Source organism: Coregonus lavaretus (assembly GCF_964263955.1).
Source record: "Coregonus lavaretus genome assembly, contig: SUPER_35_unloc_1, whole genome shotgun sequence".
Classification (NCBI taxonomy): domain Eukaryota; kingdom Metazoa; phylum Chordata; class Actinopteri; order Salmoniformes; family Salmonidae; genus Coregonus; species Coregonus lavaretus.
Window position 1 is genome coordinate 5,754,149 of NW_028167181.1, and position 17,092 is coordinate 5,771,240.

A 17,092-nucleotide genomic window follows, 5' to 3' on the forward strand; every position below is an offset into this window, starting at 1 on the left:
AGAACGTTTTAATGGTAAGCCAGGAGAAGGGGAAGTGGTTGGGCAGCTCTTTCAGTGGGTTGGAAAAACAAGTAGGCCTTGCCACAACAGGCACGTTGTGGTGAGAGAGATGGGAAGGGAAAAACAGCACTTGATTACCTTGACTGATTCGTAATCACGTACGGTGGAGCACAATTACCCTAAATACGAGTGAACATTGCTCTCGCTGCTGCTGCCGATGGACATGGAAGCAAGCCCCCTATAACTACATTACAAAGCAATTTCTTCAATAATAAACAGTCAATTACGGTAATGACGTTTGGACAGGAGTGCTCAAATCCCCCCCGAACGTAGCGCCCACCGTCGAAATGCGAGAATCTGGTTTTACCACACATTACAGAAACAACAATAAACTGAACTCGAGTGGAAGTTTCAAATGACTAAAGAAAACAAGACTTCATTCTTTTGGCCTATCCTACTACTTACCCACCCCATACACTCCCATCCAAGTCTTAAAATTGGAAGTCTTCAACCTAAAACGCTAGTCCTTAAACTAAAAGCCCTTGATGAGAGAACAAAAGGAGTTAGGAGAAAAAAACAACAGTTAAACTCTGTAGGCAGTCTGGCGAGGGAGGGATGAAGTGCATTGTTTTGTTAGCTGGTTGCCAGGTTGGAAGCGGGTCTTAAGATGGACACTCAAGGCCAGAGCCATGTGAACCCACTCCCTCCAATCTGGCAGCTATTTTATTTTATGCTCCTCCCCGGCACATGTGTAAATATCCTACTGTGCCTTCCCTGGATTTATATTCCTGCTAAATGTACTAAATGTTTTATTACATTGAGTTTATTTTGAATTATTCTTAACTTGCTTACTCTTATCATGTGGCATCGTCGATAGGGAACCTGCAAGTAAGCATTGTACCATGCGTACCATGTGTATCCTGTGCATACAATGCCTTCAGAAAGTATTCACATCCCTTGACTTTTTCCATATTTTGTTGTTATAACCTGAATTTAAAATGGATTAAATTGAGATTGTGTCACTGGCCTACACACAATACCCCATAATATCAAAGTGAAATTATGTTTTTTGACATTTTTACTAACTAATAAAAAATGAAAAGCTGAAATGTCTTGAGTCAATAAGTATTCAATCCCTTTGTTATGGCAAGCCTAAATATTATTAAATAAGTTCAGGAGTAAAAATGTGCTTAACAAGTCACATAATACGTTACATGGACTCACTCTGTGTGCAATAAGTGTTTAACATGATTTTTAATGACTCTCATCTCTGTACCCCACACATACAATTATCTATAAGGTCCCTCAGCCGAGCAGTGAATTTCAAACACAGATTCAACCACAAAGACCAGGGAGTTTTTCCAACGCCTCGCAAAGAAGGGCACCTATTAGTAGATGGTAAAAAAACTAAATAAGCAGACATTGAATATCCCTTTGAGCATGGTGAAGTTATTAATTACACTTTGGATGGTGTGTCAATACATCCAGTAACTACAAAAGATACAGGCGTCCTTCCTAACTCATAGTCACTTTAACTCTACCCACATGTACATATTACTTCAACTACCTCAACTAGCCAGTGCCCCCGCACATTGACTCTGCAACGGTACCCCCCTGTATATATAGCCTCCCTACTGTTATTTTATTTTACTTCTGCTCTTTTTTTCTCAACACATTTGTTGTTGTTTTATTTTACTTTTTTATAAAAAATAAATGCACTGTTGGTTAAGGGCTGTAAGTAAGCATTTCACTGTAATGTCTGCACCTGTTGTATTCGGCGCATGTGGCCAATAAAATTTGATTTGATTTGATACCGCTCAGGGATTTCACCATGAGGCCAATGGTGACTTTAAAACAGTTACAGAGTTTAATGGCTGTGATAGGAAAAAAATTGAGGATGGATCAACAACATTGTAGGTACTCCACAATACTAACCTAACTGACAGAGTGAAAAGGAAGCCTGTAAAGAATAAAAACATTCCAAAACATGCATCCTGTTTGCATCAAGGCACTAAAGTAATACTGCAAAAAAATGTGGCAAAGCAATTCACTTTTTGTCCTGAATATGTTTGGGTCAAATCCAAGACAACACATAACTGAGTACCACGCTCCATATTTTCAAGCATAGTGGTAGCTGAATCATGTTATGGGTATGCTTGTAATCGTTAAAAACTGGGGAGTTTTTCAGGATAAAAAATAAACATAATGGAGCTAAGTACAGGGGAAAACCTGGTTCAGTCTGCTTTCCACCAGACACTGGGAGATTAATTCACCTTTCAGCAGGACAATAACCTAAAACACAAGGCCAAATCTAAACTGGAGTTGCTTACCAAGAAGACAGTGAATGTTCCGAAGTGGCCGAGTTACAGTTTTGACTTAAATCTGCTTGAAAATCTATGGCAAGACTTGAAAAAGGGTGTCTAGCAATGATCAGCAACCAATTTGACAGAGCTTGAAGAATTTTGAAAAAAAAAAAAAATGGGCAAACATTGTACAATCCAGGTGTGCAAAGCTCTTAGAGACTTACCCAGAAAGATTCACAGCATTAAATCGCTGCCAAAGGTGATTCTAACATGTATTGACTCAGGGTTGTGATACTTATGTTAATGAGATATTTCTGTATTTAATTTTCAATACATTTGCAAAAGTTTCTAAAAACATGTTTTCACTTTGTCATCATGGGGTATTGTGTGTAGATTGGTGAGAAAAAAACACAATTTCATCAAATGTGGAATAAGTCAAGAGGTATGAATACTTTCTGAAGGCACCGTATGACAAATAAACTTGACTTATGATGGATGGGAATGTAGCATATGTAGTCAAACGCACATAACATTTCATAGGGTATTGGATGAGGCCGGAAAAATATTGTAGTAGTTTGTTCAGTTTATTTTCTTCTAAATGTATGGTTATGGACTGCACTTAGGCATGTTGTATAATTTCGGGCACAGCAAGTCTTTATTTTGTATGGGTGTAGGGCATCTGAAGGGAAGGGATCATTACCACTACCTCGCTTTCCAACAACGGTGAATGAATTGTGGAGACAACTGAAGTAGAGAGAAGATGCAGCATCTCTTGGAGGACAATGGAATTACATTAAAAAGCTTCTTTATCCTCAGAAGGCCCCAAAAAAGCAGAAACGCGTTGGATCTACTTTTAACAATAAGGAAGCTTTTGTGGTGCATTTGATGCCAGGCTGTAAGATCACACAGACAGATGATGGGCCATTTCTCTTCAGGCTGCATTGTGTTCCCCAGAACAGAACTGAACATAGCTCAGTCTGGTCTCAATGATCATCTCCCCATAACCCTGACTACATGATTAAAGCACAGCAGCAGACTTCAAACAGCTAGACAAGCATCAAGTAAAGACAACACAAAGGGACAGAAATAATATTCAACTTTCTAAGTCTAAATCGGACTGTCCCATTATATTACATCACTGTGACCATCAGGCAATTTAAGTAGCCTCCAGTTCTCGAACTGTGCTCCCAAGTGTACTCATTACTTTGGCTTGTGTTACAGACTTTGTCAGGTCCATAGAAATAGAATCCATGGAATGGACTTGGCTGCCAGTCCACCCATTATTTCAACCATTGACTTGAATGGGGAGGACCGTTCTATGGGTTTTATTTCTATGGTCAGGTCACTGCTAGCTTACCTCAGTGGGGCCGGCGTACATCATGGGCGACGGGAAGATGGCCACGATGGTGTTTTGGGGTTTGAGCACGCCCTCGTCCAGCACGGCGGCGTGCTGCTTCATGCGCCACTCTAAAGGCACGTCGTCGTCCTTGGTCCAACCGCCCAGTGGGTGCAGCAGTAGGACGGGCCGGCGGTAGCCCCGTTCCATCAGACGCCTGTGGGTGTCCTGCATGAGGAGGGCGTGGCCGTTGTGCACCGGGTTACGCAGCTGGAAGGCAAACACTGCGTCTGGAGGGAGAAAAAGGTCAGAGAAAGACTGATTGAGATCCTGCTTTTCTTAAACTGAGAGGAGAGGAGAGGAAAGGAGAGATGGAGGCTCAACAGATGGTTAGGCTGTTCTCTGTTCGCTAACTCTCTTCACATTACCTGCATTCATCTCCTTGAACTTGTGTTTGAGCTCAGTGGGGGTGAGTCTGTACTGGTCCAGGCCATCGTTCCAGCTGATCTTGTCCAGGACCTGCAGGTCTCCTCCTACCAACCAGTCTCCACTCTCCATTACCATCTAGACCAGACAGAGACAACACTCTGACCATCAGCATCATACAGTACTACACCCACTTCACTGTGACCCATATATTTTCCAGGTATCCCACTTCTTTTTTAAAACAACATTTTCCAGGACATTACAATTACCTTTTACCAGAACTTATTTCACTCCGGGTATTGTGCAGATCTGAAAGGACTGGATAGGTGTAAGCAATATGGTGAACATTTCAGATAGCCTATCAAAGAAGAGCAAGGTGCAGTAATGGTCATATTGCTTATACCTATCCAATCCTGTCAGAGGTACATGAAGAGCCTGAGGCTATGGATCAATTTGAAACTGAGGGTAAAAAACTCCTCTACCATGTTCATACTGCAGTTATGACATCCATTAAGGACTGTTCAAACAGTAAACCTTCCCAATCTGGCAACCGCTGCAAACAGTAAACCTTCCCAATCTGGCAACCGCTGCAAGTGGGGCGGGATTACGTATATAAAATCAATAACAGCCCCAGACAACTTTAAATACAACATATAAAAAAGTTGAACGAGAGACTCCTACAAATTGGAACCCAGTGAGAAAGAATGAAGAATCCCCTTTGCTTTATGCCTTTGACCGCATCTCTCTCTTGACTTTCGCAAAAAAAACTCAGAGGAAGACTAAATATGATGTGTAATGTAATCCACAATGAGACACCATCCATGATGAGCTCATGGACCGCATTTAAGCGATTTTTCCCCTTACAAGATTGTTCTAATGTCCCCAAAGTACTGCTAAACTCAGGCAAAGCCAGCTTTGTTTCAGGCTATAACTCCTGGTCTGCCTCTCTGGGCATTTACTACTGGAGTCTGTGCTGGCTACACTGTAACCACTGGACCTGCCCCGTAATAGAGCTCTCTATGGAGTACACTCTGCAGGGTAGGTACTAAAGCCATCAAAGCGTCAGGACTATGGATAGACTATGGCAGGACCAGGGAGTCCAGAAGTACACAACGGTGTCTTATAGAGATGGCTATTCAATATTACTCAAGGAGTTAAGGTTAGAAAATAATATGAGCCTGCTAGTGATCAGTTATGATGTCCCAGATAACATGGTCACACTGGCATGTAATGGTTTTGATTTAAAGGGGGGGGGGGTTTATTCATATGGATTTAACTGTATGGGGGCTGAGTCTTAGATTTCACTGGCTATAATTTTATATTCTGAGGAGGATTCCACAGTAGCACTGACTGTTTCTGACAGACGTTGGTAGTGCACTTGGCCCAAGCCTTTGCAAGTTGTGGAAGGCAGGGGGTTGTTTTTCACAACACAACTAAGAAAATGGCGCTTATATTATTCACAAGATGATGTACACTGCATATATCTTTAGTCTTCAATGAAACATATTTGAGAGAGAGAACAGAAGTGGCTACAAGTCTGCCCTCTTTTTATTATCATGAATAAGCCAGAGAGGAAGGATGGATGGAGGAGTTTAGTGTAACGATGTGAAGAAGTGCATTCATTCCACTAAATCCAACTACATTTTTACATTTTAGTCATTTAGCAGACGCTCTTATCCAGAGCGACTTACAGGAGCAATTAGGGTTAAGTGCCTTGCTCAAGGGCACAGACAGATTTTTCACCTAGTCGGCTCGGGGATTAGAACCAGCGACCTTTCGGTTACTGGCACAACGCTCTTAACCACTAAGCTACCTGCCGCCCCTAGTCTGATCTACTGGCTTCAGATCAGTGGTAAAGCAGACGAACAGCCCTTACTTTGGAGGCTGAGACAGAAAAGACCAATCTGAGGAAAACCGGCTTCAATTCAAATCCCAAACACACATTAGATCTTTTTTAAACATTCTAAGATGGAAAATGATAGTAGTATGCTAGCTCAGGGTAACCCAAAGCAGCATTTACACGATAATACACACACACACACACTGTGTTTTAGATATAAGGGGGCTCCTGCTAAATTAAACAATTCAGCATGCTGTAGTTTCCGACGTGAAGGCTCCTGTCGCCCTGACAGGAGTAAACAGGAAACGTGGATTAACCGCAACGTAATACGGAGCAGGTTATTCCTAGTCTCAGAGAGAGACGGAGACGGGATGAGGGGCTGCCGCCCGCGAGGGGTGTGTTGATGGATCGGCTCCAGCGCAGGGAGTTAAACACACACACACACGCTCTTTAACGAGTGACACCTTAATCATAGCAAGCTGTACACACACAGCGGAGACAGGACAGGAGGCACGGTTGGAGAAACAGAGTGAGTGACAGGTCTGGGAGAACCCACTACCCAGCATGCATTGCCTGCAGCAGGGCCAGAGCCACCAGACTCAGAAGCACTAGAGGATTATGGGTAGCTGATGGACAGCCAACCACGCTGCTTTCTTGGTAAACTGAGTGTCTCCAACTGAACACCAACCTAGAATGGATGACAGACGCTGAAGATAGTGTTGACTGTTCAACTCAAGTCTTTGTTGAATTGAAGGTCAGTTTGAGTGAAACAGGAGAGACGCCTAGCTCACTAGGCCTATGTGGTATTCAGATTCACAGTACCTCACCCAGCCAATGACTTTCAACAGGGCAGGGCTTTACAATTAGGTTAAGTGTTAAGTGTGTCTGTTCAGTGTGTTTAAAATCATCAGACTGAGTTAGGCTGAAGACAGTATAGCACTACTCCAGCTCCCTCTGTGTGTGTGTGTGTGTGTGTGTGTGTGTGTGTGTGTGTGTGTGTGTGTGTGTGTGTGTGTGCAACAAGGCACAAAATTGTCCCGAGACAGTTAGCAAAAATAACCCTAGCCCGGCTACTGCCACCATCAGTCTAGAGGATAGGGTTTAGGTCTCCGGTTATAGGTCTCCAGTCCTGCTGTGTGACGTGGCGGCGTGTGTGTGCAACTGCACTTGTGTGTGTGTGTGTGTGTGAGAGATACAGCTTTTCCAGGTTTGATCCCTCGCCACGGCTCGGCTGGTGCCTGTTATTTTTTTTAAGCAAAGGGTTGGGATAATTTCACTCGCCATCAAGTCTACCTGAGCACCCACTGATATAATAACAGTCAATATGAGGCAGATGGAAACAATTGTTGCTATATTTGCTGGGGTATATTTGGAATGGATAAGGGTGGGTGGCTGCTGGCGAGGGTTAGCGTGTGTATGTGTGTGTTCAGCGGGGCCAGCTCCAAGTCCAGGATAGCTTTACTAAAAGCCCTGTGTAAATAAAATGCAGTTTGAAGGGGCCAGATGGAGAGAGAGGGCCGAGAGAGAGAGACTGTGATCCAAATAAAACATGTGTGCGAATTGAGGGCGGTCCGAGGGGGATGGAGCGATTACACAAGCAGTTCTGACAGGGGAAGGAGGCGAGAGCAGCTCCTTTCTTTATTCAGTCCTTCCATAAGCAGCATTGAGGAAAAGGGTCACCTAGAATCTGTCTTCTATTAGAACGAATGTGTGTGTGTGTGTGTGTGTGTGCGTGCGTACAAGTCCAAGGGGAGAGTTGGTTGGGTTGGACATGGGGAGAGTGTTTACCAAACAGCACGTTAAGGGTAACCGTCTCAGGGCCCTGCCTGTATTGTTCAGTATTATCACCAGGGTTCCATTTCATAATAACCATCAGTGGGATATTCTAAAGAGCTCTGGAGACTGTGTAGCCGTAACAGAAGGTATGGGTGTATGATAATAAACGTGGTGGAGGGAGGTGTGAGAACTTCAAGGCTCCTCCCTGTCACACATGACATACACTGTCACCTGAAGCTGTCACGAGCACCAGTTTGAGCAAAACAAAGATAACAAACACTGTCGTTTCAACATGTTACATGACAGTTTTCAATAGTGACAGCTTTCGTCGGCAAGTCAAGACACCCCTTTCTGTGCAGTGGAACGGTCCGTAGCCCCCACTGTCCGTTTATGTGATAGGCTCTCTGGAACTAACCACTGACCTTGATGCAGGGGTGTTACTCAACAGTTTTCAACATTGACAGCTTTTTCCTGGCACAACACCCCTCGCGCTGCAGTGGACCGGACGGTGGCTGCCCTGCCTGTCTATGTGGTAGGGGTATCTGGAACTAACCACTGACCTTGATGTAGGGGTGGTCCTTGCAGGTGGTGCCCCACTGGCGGGCGCAGCGCTCCTCCTTGCGGTGCTCGTAGAACTCGGGGTTGCGGAGGATGGCCACGCGGCGGCCCTCGTACACCAGGGCCATGGCCGTCACGCCGTCCAGACGCTCCTTGTCCGCCCCGGACACCGGCAGCACCACCGGCACCGACAGGTTTATGACGCCACCTAGGGGACGGGAGGGGAACAGGTGGGTTGGTTGATTGAGGGGGTCAATTGTACTTGATACATTTGTAAAATACGACAGTGGTTGAATGAAGGAAAGGAGACGTGGAAGTTAGCCGTGTTAGTGCATAGAAACACAGACTAAATCAACTTCAGGCAGCTAATAGAGGAAGTTGATAGGTCAGAAACCAGACAGCCCCATCAGCAAAACTGCAGCATCACAGTCCCTCTTACAATAACTTCAAGTACAGCATACCTACTGCATACTATGCCAGGGAATACTTAGAAGTTTTAGATATACGAGGTGATTAGTGAACAACCACCATCCAGTCTTGTGCATTCAGCTGGTTTCTGACCCTCGTAGAAAGAAAGAAAGAAAGAAAGAAAGAAAGAAAGAAAGAAAGAAAGAAAGAAAGAAAGAAAGAAAGAAAGAAAGAAAGAAAGAAAGAAAGAAAGAAAGAAAGAAAGAAAGAAAGAAAGAAAGAAAGAAAGAAAGAAAGAAAGAAAGAAAGAAAGAAAGAAAGAAAGAAAGAAAGAAACAGGGAGAGAGAGAGAGACAGAGAGAGAGAGAGAGAGAGCACGAGAGAGAGAGAGAGAGAGCACGAGAGAGAGAGAGAGAGCACGAGAGAGAGAGAGAGAGCACGAGAGAGAGAGAGAGAGAGAGAGAGAGAGAGAGAGAGAGAGAGAGAGCACGAGAGAGAGAGAGGCCCTGTGTTGACATGACGTTGGCAGATTAATTTAGCCCTACACCTTGATTAAACCAACATGACCGGCACGCTTTTCACATCCTATTGGATCAGATGGTGTGTTGTTGGATGGGATGCCATTGCTGCCAACCCCCACCCCCCCGCCCGCCCCACTCCTTGGTCCTCTGTCACTGAGTTAGCACACACAGCTGGCTTCAATAAGACACGCAATCACAGACCTGCCTGCTGTCCCAGCCTGGCCCATGCTAAACATGGAGCTGGCACAAACACACAACACAGTCGTACACCAGGGAAATGCTGTTGTCCTTGTCTCTCCCACTAACTGGGACTCCAAATCAGGGACAGATTACAATGAAGTGACAGTAGGGTTGCAAAATTCCGGTAACTTTACCAGAATTCCCTAGTTTACCAGAAATCCTGGTTGGAAGATTCCCGTATTTCCTGCTTATTCCCTCGTAATTCCAGGAATCTTCCAAACAGAATTTCTGGAAAACCAGGGAATTTTGGGAAAGTTACCAGAATTTTGCAACTCTAAGTTAAAGTGAGGGTAAAAGGGTCATTTAACTACAAAAGTTGTTATTCAAATGAACGAATGATCTGAAGTCTATCCGATCATGTTTGGTTCAGTTGTTATTGTGTGGAAGGAAGCTCCTCCAGCATTGTGAAATCCCTAGAAGGAACTGGAAATAGACAAGTGATCGTTTGTGGAGGCAATCAATATTGAGGCTTCATCCTTTTCCTCCGCTCACATTTCCCTCGCTAGGACAAACACGCCAAACCCGAGTGAGGACACTGCACATCGACACATTTCATTCAGCGTTCTCTCCCAAGCACACACACACTACACAGGCCCAGTTCCCTTTACTTTCCACAGCATAGTCGCCATTAGCTCTGGTCCAAAACATATTGAAACGATATCAAAAGAAAACCCAGACCTGATCCCAACATTTTTTGGGACGTTCAGACTCTTGTTGGATACAGTGCTGTGAAGAATGGAGAGTTGTTGTTGTAAGGAACACCTGTGATATCGGACAGCTAATGAAACACTGGCTTGGTTATCATTTCGGCTATTTAACAAATTTTTATGCTGCGTGTGTGCGTTCGCGCCAGTATGTATTGGCAACACATCACACACGTCGCCTTAAGGGTCAGTGTTATGTGGGCAATAAAAGCAAATTGACTATTTTTTGGAAATTCAAACGCTGTGTAGGAAATTGGTGTAATTACACAGTTTCAACAATACCAAGACTGGGTTACAAGACGGAGCGCCCCGCGGCGCTCCTTTAGCCCAACTCAAAAGATACCGGTTATATTTGTTTCCAGAGAATATAAATGACTGAGTCTTGAGCCTGAAGCGTAAAACGATCCCGATGACTCAACACAATAGCATGGTCAAATTATCCCTCTGTTTCTTTCATCTAAAATCAGACTTACTTTTGATTGACTAATGTATTCAATTGTATTTGGTCATTTTGAGGTAATATATTGAGGATAATCCGACCACTTGTAAAGTTCCACCATGTCCTTTTGTGAGCCTTCATCTCCCTCTAGTGTCCATTATAGAGTATGACACCCATCAATTCATTTGACTTCACTGTGAGAGAAATACACCTGTGTTTTTCACAGCAGATTTACAACCTCCTCAAAATGTCAGTGGGAGGACTAAGAAAGGCGGACATTTTGAGAAGGAGGCGAGGACAATAGGAAAACATGAGGGGATCAAGGAAAGACTATTGAGAAAGGGCCGCCGTGCTGTCTTACCGTCCAAGAGACAGTCAAAGTGGAGACACTGCAGGAACTCCCTCTCCCTCATGAAGCCGTTCAGGGGCGTGGCCCAGCCCTCAGCAAGCACCTGAACCCACTGCATGTCCACCTGTGGTCAAACGGCGGTCAATCAGCACTCAAATAATGGTTCAACAGCATTCAGAGTGTGGTCAAACATGCTTTCAGAAATGTTCTCATCACATTCACTTATCACTTTCACATAGGCCTTTAGAATCTTACAACCAATTATCTTTCCATACCCCCTAGACTCTCGAAAAATACCAGAAGGTGTTAGCACAAATGGTATTTGATGATAACGGTTACCTTTCCAATCTGCACAGCAGGCAGTGTCTCAGCATCTGTCTTGGCCAGGTCCAGCTTGTTCTCCACTACGTACAGCTCCTTCACTTCATAGGAAGCATCCACCGGCACTATATCCTACAAATATTCATTCATTATATCAGTGAAAATGCACAAAACGTTATTGCAAAACGAGTACATCCAAGAGGTTGATTGCGTTGGATATGAATTCAGGGGTGTGAAAGTGGCAGTTATACAGCTGTGAGGAGTTAGTTTTCTGGAAATGTGAATCCCAATCTGAAAGTGTGAAGACATTACCCTCTAGTGGTGGGAATTAAATGTGACACCATGCCTCCATGTTTCAGGTTTCAATTCATCTGTTTATATCAAACCTCATCTATGAATGGATGGATGAATGGATGGATGTTTCTCTCACCTTCTCCTGTAGCAGGTCAATGAGCTGCTGTATAGACTCATTGACACTGCAGGAGTCAGTCTTCAGCACCAGCTCTGGGGCCTCTGGTTTCTCATACTCCGAGTCTATCCCAGTGAAACCTGATACAACACATGGAGAAAACATTCACAATGCATTCATAAAATAGCTGAATCAGTCACTCAATTGGCATGAATAACAATAGCTGAATATGAATCAATATGTAATTTCCTAATTTGCAGAAAGGTTGTGACTTCATTAAAGTTGCAGGGAAGGTAATATCTATCCACTAACATTTACATTTTAGTAATTTAGCAGACGCTCTTATCCAGAGCGACTTACAGTTAGTGAGTGCATACATTATTTATTTTTTTCATACTGGCCCCTGTGGGAATCGAACCCACAACCCTGGCGTTGCAAACGCCATGCTCTACCAACTGAGCTACATCCCTGCCGGCCATTCCCTCCCCTACCCTGGACGACGCTGGGCCAATTGTGCGCCGCCCCACTAAGTCAGTGGTTCCAAAACTTTATCAGTTACTGTACCACGAACTGAATTCTGCTCTGCCCGGAGTACCCCTGAAGTACCTCCTCATGTGCATTTTAACAGTAACCCTACGGTCTCATTAGTCTCCTCAAGTACTCCCAGGGGTCATAGTACCTCTGGTTGGGAACCACTGCACAAGTCACACAAATTAAATTAAATCAGGCTTTTTGTAGACATGGTTCACACTGCTTATCATCCAGATTGGCATGACTTGAAGAGACAAGCTTCTTAATAGTGTGGTCTGAGGACACGCTTGATCGGGGCTGAATCCCACCCCATCCCCCATTCAATGTTTCATTCCACAACCTGGCATACAGCACATGGTAGATCATGTCTTGACCAGTTTGACCATTAGGACAGCATAACTAGGCTTCACAGTACGTTGTCTCATGCGTACAACTCAGAGCTTAGCATGAAGGAACCTACAAGTAAGCATTTCATTGGACTGTGCACACCGTGTTTATACTGTCTACACCGTGTTTATACTGTCTACACCGTGTTTATACTGTCTACACCGTGTTTATACTGTCTACACCGTGTTTATGCTGTCTACACCGTGTTTATACTGTCTACACCGTGTTTATACTGTCTACACCGTGTTTATACTGTCTACACCGTGTTTATACTGTCTACACCGTGTATATACTGTCTACACCGTGTTTATACTGTCTACACCGTGTTTATACTGTCTACACCGTGTTTATACTGTGCACACCGTATTTATACTGTCTACACCGTATTTATACTGTCTACACCGTGTTTATACTGTCTACACCGTGTTTATACTGTCTACACCGTGTTTATACTGTCTACACCGTGTTTATACTGTCTACACCGTGTTTATACTGTCTATACCGTGTTTATACTGTCTACACCGTGTTTATACTGTCTACACCGTGTTTATACTGTCTACACCGTGTATATACTGTCTACACCGTGTTTATACTGTCTACACCGTGTTTATACTGTCTACACCGTGTTTATACTGTCTACACCGTGTTTATACTGTCTACACCGTGTATATACTGTCTACACCGTGTATATACTGTCTACACCGTGTTTATACTGTGCACACCGTGTTTATACTGTCTACACCGTGTTTATACTGTCTACACCGTGTTTATACTGTCTACACCGTGTTTATACTGTCTACACCGTGTTTATACTGTCTACACCGTGTTTATACTGTCTACACCGTGTTTATACTGTCTACACCGTGTTTATACTGTCTACACCATGTTTATACTGTCTACACCATGTATATACTGTCTACACCGTGTTTATACTGTCTACACCGTGTTTATACTGTCTACACCGTGTTTATACTGTCTACACCGTGTATATACTGTCTACACCATGTATATACTGTCTACACCGTGTTTATACTGTGCACACCGTGTTTATACTGTCTACACCGTGTTTATACTGTCTACACCGTGTTTATACTGTCTACACCATGTTTATACTGTTTATACCGTGTTTATACTGTCTACACCGTGTTTATACGGTCTACACCGTGTTTATACTGTCTACACCATGTTTATACTGCCTACACCCTGTTTATACTGTCTACACCGTGTTTATACTGCCTACACCCTGTTTATACTGTCTACACCGTGTTTATACTGCCTACACCATGTTTATACTGTCTACACCATGTTTATACTGTCTACACCGTGTTTATACTGTCTACACCGTGTTTATACTGCCTACACCCTGTTTATACTGTCTACACCGTGTTTATACTGCCTACACCCTGTTTATACTGTCTACACCGTGTTTATACTGCCTACACCATGTTTATACTGTCTACACCATGTTTATACTGTCTACACCGTGTTTATACTGTCTACACCATGTTTATACTGCCTACACCCTGTTTATACTGTCTACACCGTGTTTATACTGCCTACACCCTGTTTATACTGTCTACACCATGTTTATACTGTCTACACCGTGTTTATACTGTCTACACCGTGTTTATACTGTGTATAACTTGAACTCAGAGCTTAGCATGGTGCACTAGACTAGATTGAGATCTTAACCCAGCAACTTCCTTAGCTTGTGACTCACTGTTTCACTGAGCGATAAACGACACAGCACTTTGTCTGGTAACAACAGCCAAAGACATGAGATCATGTACCTTCTGGTCAAAACCAATACACTTTACATACTTTCTCTAGAGACTTTTCTCGTACACTTTTTCATACTTACTAATGCTATAAGAGATAAAGATCAGAGATAAAATGCCTACATGTATAAGCTATATGCATGTGTTATTTAGCTTGCGTTACCTCTGATCTCTCCCGCCCTGGCTCTCTTGTAGAGACCCTTGACGTCTCTCTGTTCACACACGTCAAGCGGCGCGTCCACAAACACCTCGAAGAAGGGCAGGCCTGCAGCCTCGTGGATCTTCCTGGCGTTCACACGATCCTGGACGACGGGGAGACAAACAACGGGATAGTTAACTCCTGATGACGATAGAGTGTTTCTGAAATCATCAACTGGGAATTACAGGCAAAACATAAGTAGCAGCATATTAACTCTCCCCATCTCCACCTTCATTTTTCCTCTCTTCCTCATGACTTGTCTCCTCTTCCTCTCTGTCTTACTATATCCCCCTTCTATTCTGTCCTCTACACCCCCCCCCCCCCCCAACTCACCCGTCCGTAGGGCGAAATGAAGCTGGCGATGCAGACGAGCCCTGCGTCGGCGAACAGGCGGGCCACCTCGGCTATACGCCTGATGTTCTCCTCGCGGTCCTCGGGGCTGAAGCCCAGGTTCTTGTTCAAGCCTTGGCGGATGTTGTCTCCGTCCAGCGAGTAGCAGGGGATGCCGTGGCACACCAGGTACTCCTCCAGGGCCATGCTCACCGTGGTCTTCCCAGCCCCAGACAAACCTGGGTGGGAGAGAGTGGCGAGAAATAGGTGTTGATGGTGGTTGGTCAATATTAGCATTGAGTGTAGCCAGCTAGCAATACCCAATTTGAGCATTGGGTCAATATTACCATTGAATGAATGACAAAAATGGTGGCCATCAATGTTAGCATTGAATGCATGATAACAAATGGTGCCTGTCAATATTAGAATTGAAGGCAGAGCGTGGATGAATGTGATGCATTCTTTAAAAATGCTACCGTTGATTGAATGCTAATATTGTCTTTTGGTAGTACATGAAACCCAAATACGTCAGTAAACCTTGTTCAATGGTGAGTTACAATGTGAGTGAATATAAAGTGACTGAAAGAAAGGCTTGATAAAACATTTGTATTTCATTGAAGACTGTAACTAACGATAACCTGGTCCCAGATCTGTTTATGCTGTCTTGCCAACTCCTATGGTCATTCTCACAACAACCAATGACCCTAGGAGTTGACAAGACAGCACAAACAGATCTGGGACCAAGCTAACTGAACTTTAGTTATTCTGTATACCTGTGAGCCAGACAGTGCATCCACGGAAGCCTCCTCTCGTCCCCACCACCTGACCACGCTTGTTCCTGCTGACATGGTGAGCCTGGTAGGTCACATTAGTCGCCCTCTGCATTCCCTGCAATCACAATATTGTTCTGTCCTTTAGTTTCATATCAAATTACACTGACTTAGCCCCAAATGCAAAGGAACAAATAGGACTAACACTGACTGACTTTGCAACATACAGTAGCCACAGAGTCCAGGACAGGACAGGCACATCTCTTACTCATTAAGCAAAAGGTAATCAGCAATATTATGACAAAAACGTTGAAGGACTGGTTTGCACCTAATGTACAGTAAGGTGACATAGGGCTAAGTTACATTCCAATGCATGTTCTCTGTCACTAGGCTGCTGCTGAGTAGATTAGCAAGAAGCATTTTGAGGGTCACACAGAAATGTACATCAAGGGACACGGGTCATTTTGCAGCAGATACAGGATCATATAGTTAGTTAGCTAGCTAGCTAACTGCAGCATGCTTTTGGAATGTCGTGCAAGATATAGCTAGCTAGCTACAAATGGCTGTCTGTCTGGCATTTGGTGGCAATACTAAGAAGCTAACTAGTTGCATTTATCCAATCCTAGTAACACGACCATTCGCGCAGCTAAGAAATTATTGCATAATTTAATCATAGCAGTAAATGTTTTACTGGGAACAGAAATTGCAGAAACAAGAGACAACATTAATAGTTTCGCAACATATTAGTGGACGTGGCAATGGTCGTGGGGGTGTGAATGAATGCAACAACTCACCCAATTCTCGCTCGACGCGTTGCTCAGCTTCGGTTTCTTGTGAGAGTTTCCGGTAGTCTCCATAACGGTCTATAATGAAAGCTTTCTTCACCAGTTACGGTTTATGCGACCTACAAAATAAATTACTAACGCGTTATCTTTTTACGGACAGTTATCTCTTTGAATGGAGGAACCTTAAACAGGAACCGAGGAGGACGACCTACGTCATCAGAATCGGAAGTGATGTCTATCGGCTGGTGAACTGTCTGTTATTTGAAAACTGATTTGGAGTCAGTTTTATCCGCGCAAATCTCAAACGACACCGTGATGACATCAATGGATGACATAGCTAGATTACATAACATATCCTGGACCAGTTATTAATGACCTGTGGTGTGTATCGCAGAGATAAATACGGAATGCACATTGGATAAAAATATGTTCAGATTAGACTATACATTTCGATTGAGACATTTTTGTTTTTTTGGCTCCAGGTTGAATTTTTTCCAATTCAATTATATGATTGGAAATGACCTTTTAAAGAACTATATCATGCACTGTGGCAAATCATATTCAAAAATAATTAAATAAATAAATATAATCCAACATTTAAAACAGTTGTCGGAAAGACAGACTTGATTACAAAATATTAAAAGCTATCTATGAAGAATTGAACTGTAAACTAAGACTTGTA

The 17,092-nt window shown here is 43.5% G+C and overlaps 1 protein-coding gene across 1 annotated transcript; it reads right to left on the bottom strand.

The window, feature by feature from the left end:
• Positions 1 to 3,580: 3,580 nt before the first annotated feature.
• Positions 3,581 to 16,628, bottom strand: LOC311110067 (bifunctional 3'-phosphoadenosine 5'-phosphosulfate synthase 1). Its single transcript, XM_084188617.1, has 10 exons — positions 16,420 to 16,628; positions 15,629 to 15,743; positions 14,859 to 15,094; positions 14,490 to 14,628; positions 11,652 to 11,770; positions 11,240 to 11,353; positions 10,913 to 11,024; positions 8,242 to 8,447; positions 4,068 to 4,203; positions 3,581 to 3,929 (listed from the first exon to the last, which is right to left on the bottom strand). The coding sequence occupies exons 1-10, from the start codon at positions 16,480 to 16,482 to the stop codon at positions 3,652 to 3,654; spliced, it is 1,518 nt and encodes a 505-aa protein (XP_084044743.1). The 5' UTR covers positions 16,483 to 16,628; the 3' UTR covers positions 3,581 to 3,651.
• Positions 16,629 to 17,092: the final 464 nt, after the last annotated feature.

What these genes read in the sequence shown, in the direction of transcription:
- LOC311110067 (XM_084188617.1), bottom strand. Translation starts at nt 16,482, where the DNA reads ATGGAGACTACCGGAAACTCTCACAAGAAACCGAAGCTGAGCAACGCG. An exon ending in ATGCACTGTCTGGCTCACAG is followed by an intron (nt 15,095 to 15,628) that starts GTATACAGAATA and finishes TCTCCCACCCAG; the next exon opens with GTTTGTCTGGGGCTGGGAAG. An exon ending in CTTTGACTGTCTCTTGGACG is followed by an intron (nt 8,448 to 10,912) that starts GTAAGACAGCAC and finishes CCCGTCCCCTAG; the next exon opens with GTGGCGTCATAAACCTGTCG.